An 11,664-nucleotide genomic window follows, 5' to 3' on the forward strand; every position below is an offset into this window, starting at 1 on the left:
TATAATAATGATGATGATAGTTATGATTATAATTCTGAATTGGCTGCAAACCTTTCTTAATAAATCAAACGTCGCTTTTCTGTATGTTTTTGACCCCCTGTCTCACCCCCTCACACACACACACACACACACACACACACACACACACACACACACCTGTTGTCCGTCCTCAGACGCTGCTGGAGTTGGGAGCATCTCCAGACTACAAGGACAGCCGCGGTCTGACTCCTCTGTACCACAGTGTGGTGGTGGGTGGAGACCCGGGCTGCTGCGAGCTCCTGCTGAACCACCACGCTTCAGTCTGCTGCCAGGACGAGAACGGCTGGCATGAGGTTCACCAGGTAAACACACACACACACACACAGGAGCACAGAGAGGTTTTTGGCAGTGTGTTCAGCTGGAACAGCTTGTGTTGTGAAAGCATTGCTAAAGCACACACAGACACACACGCAGCCTTCTCCGGCTGTGGGCGACCATCTTGGCAGCTGTTCCCCCGCTGAAGTAGATAAAGCCATTTAAAGAGAGCCACCCTGCAGCAGTGACAAACTAAGAGCGTCTCCACACACACACACACACACACACTGCTGCGTGAATGTGTGTGTGTGCGCGTGCGTTCAGGCCATCAGCTTTATCAGATTGCTCATATCTCTCTTCCTGTCGAGTTGCAAAATCTCTGCCTTCCCCATCTGTCCCGTTTCAGACACGATAACAATCAGCTGTCAGACAGGACAGTGAACAACTGAGCGGCTGCCGCTGGCTCCAGGGAGCAGCCACGAGCACCCAGAATGCCTCAGGGCCATCAAAGACCTCTCCTAAGTATTTATAGTTATCCATGTTTGTTCATGTGAAAATCAACCGACGTCATTTTGGTCACAGTATTCTGTGAACAAGTAAAAACTTCACCATCAATGACAATAAAAAATCTTACAGCCGTGTCCTCGCCAAATCAACTGTTCTCACATTTTGTGTGATGATCTGAGGCGTGAAAATAAACTCAAGTTTATATAATTCAGTCGCAGACTTTAATGTGCCGAGGTCTGTTTGTCAAAAACCAAACGCACAAATGTGCCAGAGAAATGAATGTTTGAACACAGAGTCGGTAACTTCTGCCTCTTTCAATCAGAACGATAAGAAAAGACGGCGTTGGGTGATGTCATGAAATAGCGTTGGATCATGGGAGATGTTGTCTAATCTCCTCCCGGTTTGGATTCCTTCAGTGTCAGTGGTTCAGGAAATCAAACAGACCTGGTGAATATAACTGTTAAAAACACTGAATGAAGCAGTTTCACATTTAAAGTCAGAGTTTGAGCGACGCCGTACGGAGGACAGAGACTCAGGGAAGAGTTGGAGCTGAGATTGATGCTAAACCTTGTTCTGATTGTTTCTTTAATAACTTATGAAACAGACGTTCAGGAGGTTTTTACCAGCAGCTGAATTCTCCACAGAGGTTTCCTCCTCTCCATAAACAGACCAGGGGATTAAAACCAGTGGAAACTCTGAATAAAACAGTTTCACTTTAAAAAGTGGACGTCTCCAGCAGCTGGAGCTGATCTGTCCAACGTGTCCTCAGCTTGTTTCTCTGATAACTTCAGATCCAAACGTCCGACGACTAAAATCCTTCATCTGGTTCAAACATGGAGCTGAAAACCACTGAGGTGTAAAAAGTGAACCATAAAAATGTGACTTAAAACAGTTTTTTCTGTCAAACACGACACGAGCACATAGAGGATGTGATGTCACTGACACGGAACGTTACCATGATTAAAATCACAGATTTCTCTGGTTTGAGAATTGATGGAAACATTTGAGATAATATAAGAACACAACTCAACAACGTGTAGAAGACAAGTCTGACTGTTTTAAGACGTTTTAATGAAGGAAAGTTACAGATTATAACTTTAAATGAACAGAACAACCAACAGATGTTACAGATGTCAGATCATCAGTCTGCACAGTGACACATTTAAATATAATCCTCGGAAGCAGCTGACATGAGATTCATGTCGAACTAAAAACATAAAAACAGTCGAGACAAATCAAACCTAATGTTCCTCCTGCCTGCGTCCCTCTGCTCACATGATGATGATGATGATGATGATGATGATGATGATGATGATGAATTCTTCTCACTGTGAACTGCTCTGGTTGATAAGCAGCCATTTCAGTTATTGTCCTTCCTTCACAAACGTCTCCGTCTCTGAAATAAGCCACGGTGTAAATAGGCCGTTTCTAAATAACCCCCCCCCCCCTTCTTGTGCTAAACAGCTGACTGTCGCCATGACCCCAGAACATTAAAGACATTTACTGAGAAAACTGCCTCATAAAAGCAGCAGCCTGTGTTTCAAATCGTTTCTCGCCCTGATGGATGTTCTGCTGTTGTGAAAATGTGCGTTATATTGTGTTTGAGTCACACACGTGTTTATCAGATTATTGTTGAGTCTCGTCCTTCCCTCCGTCTCCTGATGACGGGGTTCAAGCTCAGGCTGCAGCTGCTTCGCCTCTCGATGTTGTCTCCTCTGCAGCACACTGACATCTAGTGTTCAAACCCTCTCACTGCAGCAGGGGAGGCGTCGCAGGCTTTATCTGACAGTGAACTTTGTTTCTCCCTGTGTGTGTGTGTGTGTGTGTGTGTGTGTGTGTGCGCGTGTGTGTGCATACAGGCGTGTCGTCATGGCCACGTGCAACACCTGGAGCATCTGCTGTTCTATGGAGCAAACATGAGCGCCCAGAATGCCTCGGGAAACACCGCTCTACACATCTGTGCCCTGTACAACCAGGTGAGCAGGGGCGTGCGTGCGTGCGTGTGTGCGTGCGTGTGCGCGTTTCTGTCATTGACACAGATGTGTGTATGTTTAGGTGCACACACCACCACTGGATCGACCTGATGCTATTTTAAGCTGCTGAGCTCTTCCAGCAGAAATGTGGAGCATCATGTGTGTGTGTGTGTGTGTGTGTCTGTGTGTGTCTGTGTGTGTGTGTGTGTGTGTGTGTGTGTGTGTGTGTCTCTCATTAATCACTGACGGGCTTGAAAGTCAACTACATTCTGATTATTAATTATTCACTAATAAAAGTTGAGAAGTTGCTTTAAACGAACTGGTTGAGGGTGAAATCTGACAGAACGACAGAAAAGACGTGAGAGGGAAACACACGACGAACAGCTGAGGTGATATAAATAATTTACCTGTGTGTAAACAATGAAGGAAACTCATTCCTTATGTTTGTACTGGCGCTCCGCCGGGACTGATGGAGAGTTTTTATCCAAACTGGTGATTTAAAAACAACCAGCTCATCTTGTTTTCCTTTCTCACAGCTGATTGTTGTCATAGTGACGATGTTGTGTTTAGTTTTTTATTCCTTGACACGTGTTTGTTGAGTGTTTTCATCTCTCCCAGGCTAAATAATCTCTTCTCTGACCGCGTCTCCTCGATCTCGATGGAAAACGTCAAGGAAAGATGTGAAGAAGAATTCATGAGGACTTAGGAAAAGACATTTTGTTTATATAACTTTATAACACATTTCCTTTCCTAGCGACAAACACAAAACTGACAGGACTGAAATGTTGAAATAAGAAAACATTAAAGGAATACACAAGCAGAGAAAGATGAGACATTAAAATGATGATTCAATAAAACAGTGAGGACCAGAATAAATTTTATTCAGACATAAGTTTATAATTTCATTAAATGCTACACACAGTGGGAGATGTTTGTGTTGTGTGTTGTTGTTCTTCATGGTGAATCCAAACCGGACAGATCAGAAAGAGAAGAACTATTTATTTATGGATTTGGAGTTCAGTCGGAGGATTTCCATCAGTTCTGGATCGAGTCACAAACATAAAACAGCTGCTCTGTTGTTTCTATAGTTACGTGGCTCTGCCGCGGTGAAACTACAACGGTGCGTCACTTTAAACGTTGCTGCGACAAGGAATTGTGGGGACGGCAAGATAGGAAGCTCTGAAGCTCCTTTCAGCTCTGATCATCACGGCTGCTGCTCAGCTGCTTCAGCTCATTTCACTCATGTCCCCCTAACACCTGAGTCCTGGACCTGGTCACCTGGTCACCTGGTCACCTGGTCACCTGGTCACCTGGTCACCTGGTCACCTGGTCACCTGAGCACCTGGTCAGTGACTGAGTGTGGGAGGCTGCAAGGGCTCAAAATGGTATGAAGGGGAATGGGACACATCACGTTACCTTGACGACGCCTAAACATGTTGCACACAGTTGTGGATTTGGGACCTCCCTCCCTTCTGACCTGATGAAAGCAGGAGATCATCACAGGAGAGATAAATACACACAGTTCAGGCTCTGACATTAGAGATGACCGCCTGTCATCAGGCCTGTGGCCACGAGGAAAGAAACTGTTCCAGCACATTTCTAAACCAGACTCCTGGTTCTCACAGAGCTGATTCAGCAGTGTTAAATCCTCACCTGCAGCCGATTCTGCTGCAGACTCTTTGTTCCCTTTCTCCCATGGGGGGGGGGTTTATTTACAATTCTCCTTGCATGTTATTTATCATACTAGCTTGTGTTTTTGAGGCCACTGCAGCTCTGAGTTTCCCCAAGAGTACAACACCACCGCCCAGTCACATTCTGCCTCTAATTACCTTAAACAGTTAAACTGTGAGACAGAACCTCAGGTGAAATCTTCGTTCCAGTGTTGATGTGGAAGCTCAACGATTTAAATGTGGTTGAATCTTATGTGAATTTATATCATGGAGCTGCATGAAAACGAATTCCTGATACTTCTGTTTGGGATTTGCTCCTAACCCCAGGGTTCACTGAGTTTAGCTTCCTCCTCCGTTAGCTTCCACCTATGACTTGAATTTCTTCTACAGATAGAATAGAATAGAATAGATCTTTACTGTCATTGTTAAAAAGAAAAACAACAAAAGTCAGTTTAGCAGCTCTTTGTCAATGTGCAGGAGAGCCAGAATAAAGAAGTGTAGAAACACAATGAAAACAAAACAACTGCCAAAGCCTGAAGAGTGTGGGGCCGCTGCGTCTGACTGCGCCATGTTGGATTCGGCTCCTATAATTAGGACAAATCTGACAATATTCTGTGTTTTCTTAAATAAACTAATCCAGGAAAAACACCAATTACTGTGTGTGTAATAAAGCCTGAGGTACTTTATTAGTCTGAGCCATACAGCTCCATTGACTCCATCAGGTGAGTCCCACACACACTGTCCTGCTGCCCCAAATACTCACTAGAACTCTGACTATGTATTCGTCCGCCGCTGAAAATAGTCCCCAACAAATGAACAGTTTCCTTCTGTTGATATTTGTGAGTTGTTTTTAAAGACATAAGAGGAGGGAACTGAGAAAGTATCGAGACACGGACTAACAACGTGTTGGTTTTCATCTTTTCGTGGGATTGGTCAATGATAAGAAAATAACACCAGCCTCATCCAGTAACTGAATGTGCACAGAATCTTTGAAGCATCTCAAAGACCACTTCACTTAAACCTGTCAGTTTGCCCTCCAGCTAAAGGTCAGCAGCAGCCTCTAACACTTGTTTGTACAGCCGCTCATCTGAGACCACTTTACACACTGCCCTTGGAGCGTGGCCAGTTCAGAACAGAACTCTGGCTTCGGATCAAAGGCAGACTTAGTGTGTTTGAATCAAGTCAAACATTTAGTTCCACTTAAGAAAGATAATTCTGTTTCTGTAGCAAAGGTCCCCCGTGCTTTTGACCTTTATGAAATGGTTTTAATCTCCCATCATATTCCATTTATTGCTTATATAGAGTGTTGAGGAGAGGGGTGAAATGCTGCATCAGTGTCAGTGCATGGAGGAGGGAAAGGCTCAGTTTTAAAGGTTCTGTAAATGAGATTTTAAACAATAACACAACAGGAAAGAACTGTTTTCTATATAAAGATGTATTAGAGTAATGGCGTCCTGAGCAGAGAATGAAGCCACACCCCCTCTGTGTGTGATGTAATGTGAGTTTGTCTCTCTCTGGTCTGGGTAGCCGGTCTGTTAGCATGTGCATGTTAGTGCATGTGAGTCCTCCCCATGTTTATAAACACACAGGCTCCACCCACAGGTGAGATGACATAGTGTAGCGTTCAGGTGAAAGGGACCTGCAAGAATTCCCTCCACTCAGACAAACAAAGACATGAGACCAGATCATAAGTGGACTGGGCTGAGGACTACAAGCTCAGATCCTCTTCAAAACATCCTTTTTTAAAAGTCTTTACCAGCTTCACCAGTATCATTACTGGCTCCATCAGTGTCATTACTGGCTCCATCAGTATCATTACTGGCTCCATCAGTATCATTACTGGCTCCATCGGTGTCATTGGTGCAGCCTGTTTCAGTGGATCAGTCCATCAATCAAGAATTTTTTGAATTATATATATGTATGTGTGTGTGTGTTCGGCAAGTGTTGCTATTGCTAGCTGGCTAACGGTCAACATTGCTGTGGAGCATATCACAGCATTGCTAGCGTGGGCTAATGGTTGTGTCTAGATTGTTTTTTGTTGGCTCTCGTGTTCACAGGGAAACTTTATTCAGCAGTGGCACGACGATCGTTTACAGAACCTTTCATTTAAAATCAATAAAATCAATTCTTAAAAATAAGGCTGCGATCATTGTGTATTTTTCTTATTCTCAACAAACGCAATGAAAAGACAAAAACAAGCACGCATTACTCATACAGGAGATAATAGTGCATTTGTTGGGGACTATTTTTAGCTGCGGATTAATCCACATTTTGCGTTCTCGTGAGTTTTTTATACACAAACACAACTTTTGTTAGTAAAAGACATTCATTGCTGGTTTTGGTCTTTTCATGGGATTTGTTGACAATAAGGAAAATATATTGTATGACCAAATGTATCCTTGAAAATCAAATAATTACAAAAGTCAAAATTTAAGTCATGAAGAAGCACGTGGACCCCAGGAAGGCTAGCCACTGGATGCTAACAGGGATCCTATGGACATACAATCAGGGGAGGAATAAAACATCTCAGGTTTATATCAGATAAATACTTATTAATAGGATCAATCATTATTGGTTTTGGTAATTTAATGGGATTTGTTGACAATAGTAATGATATCGAACATCCCCAGGCACAACATTTAAAGCTGGAAGGCTGAAGCAGTGATAATGATGGCTGCATCTGGGAAACAGAGGGGGTTGATGTAACCTGGATTATTCTATTAGACTGTTTTACTGTACGTGATAAATATTCATGAGCTCTCACTCCTTGATAGATGGAGTACTCTGAGCAGATTCCAGCGCAGGATGTTGCATAAAAACATTTTTTTTTAAAAACTAAAAACGTCTGGCGAGAGTGAGTGTGCGAGGACCGTCCTCCGTCAGCCACTAACACAACATGAAACGCACAAGGAAAATCCATTTGAAGCTAAAGTTTTCATGGTGTCCGAGCTGCTACTTCCTCAGCATCATGGACGCACAGTTTGACCTCTCACGCAGAAGAGGAAGAGGAGCCACTGTTACAGCGCAGGCTGATGTGGATCTAGAATAAAATACAGTAAAATAAATAAATCTAAATCATCTCCAGTCCCTGCTTCTTCTTCTTCTTCTTCTTCTTCTTCTTCTAATAATCTTCTTCTCCTTCTAATCATCTTCTGACTGTAAAAATGCCTCTGCTTCAGTTCACAGCTCTGTGATATGTCACACTTTTCCATGCTCAAAGCTTCATTATAAATGTAGCCTGTATAGAAAAAAAAAAACCCTGTCGTGGGATTGCTCCACTCCAGATGGAAACGTCCGTGAGTAAAAATAACACACTGATGCACGTCTTAAAATAAGATGTTAAACGTCTAATGACAGAGATGTTTGTAATACTAATAGCGCTGCACAGATTGTGGTTGTGTATCAGGATCTGTTTGAGACTCAGAGCGATGTTTCAACTCTCAATAGCTTATTGTGGATCTAAAAAAAGTATTTATATTCATGTGTGTGTGCACAGTACATGCGTGGTTGAGCACTTTGTGGGCGATTTGTGCAGTAGATTCAAACCCCTCAGCACTCTCCATCTCTCTGTTCTTTCTCTCTCTCTCTCCCTCTCTCTCTCTCTCCCTCTCTCTCTATCTATCTATCTCTCTCGCCCTCACTCCCTCTTTCTCTTTGAGTGGAGCAATAGATACACACTTAACAGCGAGTGAAGCTCCATTCCTGATATAGGTAATAGATGTTCTGTTGTCTTTTCCTCATATTCCTGTGTCAGTGCTGGGATGTTCAGACGTTCACACACACTCTCCAGCTCCTGCTCAACTCACTTCCTCTTTTTTGCTTCTGGGGGAAATTTTGCTAAATGTGACTGGAAGCTAATCATCCTCCTCTCTCCTGAACAAAGTAGGAGAATTAAAGGACTTCAGTGTTGAGTGTTTTTTTTTTTCTTTCTGTCGTTTCTTCAGCTTCATTTTAATAATTTCTCTCTCTCTCTCTCTCTCTCTGTCCTCTTCAGGATAACTGTGCCAGAGTGCTGCTTGTTCGTGGAGCTGACAAGGAAGTGAAGAACTACAACAGCCAGAGTCCATTTCAGGTAGAGTAAAAAAAAGCAAAAACACACATCTCATCTTCATAACAATTTGCATGTAAACGATTATGATTATTGTTCAGCTTTCAGTGTAGGAAAAAAAAAAACAACGTTTTTAGTAGCAGCACATTTTCTTCGTCTCATTTGTTACCATGGCAACAGTGTGCAAAATGGTCAAGGTCAGCTGCAACCAGGGATTGTTGCAAATGTCTTCCCGGCCAATATTTGTTTGAGGGAAACAGTGTCGAGAGGAGAGCGGGTGTCTTCACTAACTATTAGAGAACATGGCGTGTTTATTATCTGCAGTGAGAAACAGCTCCACAGAAGTTTTTTCTGGAAGTGTCTGCTTAAAGGACAAGATGAGGAAGTGTGTGTGTGAATCACCGAACCTGCTGTTAGAAGGTTTTCATGTGATCATGCACATAAAAGTGATGCACAATTGTACAGGAAGTGCTAAAGTTCGAGCGTGTGTGCATAATTGTATGAGCAGGTGTTGTGTATCTGCTTGTGTGCTTGTGTGTTTGTGTTTGCAATGGCTGAAGTGAATCTGCTTCAGCAGGGGTAAAAAACAAAAAAGCCCAGCAGTGCTCGGAGCTTCCTCTCTGCCACGATTGACTCATAACCTCCGCCTGAGTTACAAAAGAGCCGTATTCAGGCGGGCGTTTATGAAAGGCAGTCCCACGGGGTCCTCGGCTGTCCTCCACAGCCACTCCAGTGGAGCGCTTCATTAGCTGGAGCGCTTCATGAAGGGAGTGAGCCTGGGCCCGAGCGGAGACCACATCGGGGTGTTAGTCAGTGATGGAGCGTTCAGGTTTTCAGCCGTGACCTAGATTTATCTTCCGTTTCCTCGCTGATGTTCCCCTGCAGCTTCGTTTCCCTCCGAGTGACACTTCACTTTTATTGAAGTGCAGGATCAATAATCTGCTCTGTAGCGTTTGAGGGTAATCATCTTTATACCTCTATTTTTAAAAACAGTTACAGTGTGGATGTAAAGAAAAGTTCAGTTGAAAGGAAACTGCTGATGCTGTTTGTTGTTTGGTGACACTGCACAGATCAATAAGGTGAAATGAGCGGTTATGTAAGACGTCTCTCTTCAGGCCTGTAAAACAAGAACATTGCTGAAGTTATGAGTTGGGACAACACGGTTTTGTATCACCTTACTAATATGATATCATGGTGATACATGATCATATTGAACGCAGCACAGAAACGCAGCAGACGATTCTTCATCACAGGAAATGGAAACATCAGGTGTTGTTGTCAGTCCCTCAGAGGTAAAGAGCTGCAGCTCCTTCCTGCAGACAACATTTTGTACCAACTTTGAACAAACACACACACACACACACACACACACACACACACACACACACACACACACACAGCAGCTCCTCTCCTGACAGCAGCAGAACAACAAGCAGCACTAGACATGCTGTGGACTCTCACTTGTTTTCAAGTGGGAAAAACTCGCTCCCTTGCTCTTACTATCTTTATCACTGTTGCACTCTCCACCTACACACAGAGCCAAGAGCTGAATCCAACAAGTTTATGCCTGTTTTCTGAGCGGTTGGCATTCTGGGAAATGTAGGAAGTCGCTAACTTTAAGTAGAAGAAGATAAAGGGAAGAAGAACTACGACACATTAACTTCTCCACCACTTGACTCCAGGAGCTCAAGAACTATCACAAACTTGCTAAAAGTGTGTAGAAGAATGGATTTTGTGCACAACATGGCCAAAAGTTTGTGGACAGCTCTTCTGGGAAGGCATTTTACAAGATGTTGGAACCTGGCTGCAGAGACTTGCTCCGATTAGAGGAGAGAAAGAAAATACAACATCAGTGATGATTTGTCACATCGAGCGACACAAAGTCGTTTCATCCATCATTAAAGCTCCTCCAGTGTAAAGGTCTGTGTCCATGTGTAGTGTGATTATAGATCAGCTCTAGCTTCTATATTAATACTGTGAAAGTATCAAAGCCTCAGTCCACAGAGAAATGCACACAGCCTGTATTCAGAAACTGAGCCTTAAAACCAGCCGTCAGGACTTCTGGAACTTTGTGATGTCACAACAAAGCAGTCACCAAGCCCCGCCCACCTGGACCCACAGTCCAGGTGGAGGCCTGAGAGAGGAGATGTAAAACTACACTGAGATGGTTTTTGGTTCTTAAAACCACAAATATTTCTTCTTATAGATCAACACTTCAAATAAAACACAGAAGAAGAAGAAAATATGGAGCTTTAATATTTTCCTTTGAGGCAAAACAAGGAAAAACTGGTGGATAGTGGTGTCCACATACAATTGGCCAATTTTGTGTATTAGTTTTTTTATGTTAGTGTTTCTTTAGAGCTTTTGTGTTGGAAATGTGTCTCTAAAGCAGCAGGGAAGATAAACCATATCAGTTGTTGTTTACTATGGAGCATAATGTAGTACAAGGTGTTTGCAGTAGGTCGTTACATTTGCTCATTAAGATGCTGCTTATGAGAAATCCCTTTGCACATACACATGTGTGCGTGTTCCTCTGTATTTGTGTAGTGTTTTCTGCAGAGTGGTCACTCTGTGCGTTCGTTGGTTCAGCTGCTGAGAAACAACATCATTAGGAGCCAAATTAACAACTGCAGAGTGCAAATGTTAATAAACAGCGATTGCCAGCTCTGAATGAGGCACGCTTACGCTGCGCTGCTGCGTGTGCTCTTAATTAGGACACTGTGTGGGAGTGTGGCCATGCCATTTGATAATATCATGTGTCAGTTCAGTGTGTGTGTGTGTGTGTGTGTGTGTGTGTGTGTGTGTGTGTGTGTGTGTGTGTGTGTGCGTGCAGCCTGATCATTGTTGCGTACAACAAAGGAAAAAGAATTTGAGTGCAGAAAACTCCCATCATCCTCTCCTCTCCTGTTCTCTGGATCCTCCACTTCCTCCAGCTCCTCTTTTTATCTCCTGGCAGTGTTTGCATCTCTCCGGTCTGACCTCCGTGCTCCTCTGAGCCTTTCATCCTCCTCAGAGCCTCATTTCATTTACCTTTCTTCCCTTCTCTCAGTTTTCATCTCCACATTCTTTACGTCTCTCCAGCACTTTCTCCCATGTCACTCCTCTAATCTAATTCCTCTCTCCACTCCTCATTACAGTCATTGTCTATTTTCCACTTCCTTCCTCCCCCTTT

At 43.4% G+C, this 11,664-nt stretch overlaps 1 protein-coding gene across 1 annotated transcript in view; it reads left to right on the forward strand.

Annotated features, from left to right (window-relative positions):
- The window catches only part of shank2b (SH3 and multiple ankyrin repeat domains 2b), a 171,678-nt gene that overhangs the window by 62,093 nt on the left and 97,921 nt on the right, over positions 1–11,664 (forward strand). Inside the window, exons 7-9 of the mRNA XM_087170118.1 lie at positions 174–341; positions 2,661–2,777; positions 8,439–8,516. Coding sequence (XP_087026244.1) covers positions 174–341; positions 2,661–2,777; positions 8,439–8,516 — 363 coding nt within the window. The remainder of the gene's footprint in view (positions 1–173; positions 342–2,660; positions 2,778–8,438; positions 8,517–11,664) is intronic.

This window comes from Seriola lalandi, unplaced genomic scaffold (genome assembly GCF_002814215.2).
Source record: "Seriola lalandi dorsalis isolate HSWRI2012SDOR001 ecotype SW California unplaced genomic scaffold, Sedor1 jcf7180002054929, whole genome shotgun sequence".
Classification (NCBI taxonomy): domain Eukaryota; kingdom Metazoa; phylum Chordata; class Actinopteri; order Carangiformes; family Carangidae; genus Seriola; species Seriola lalandi.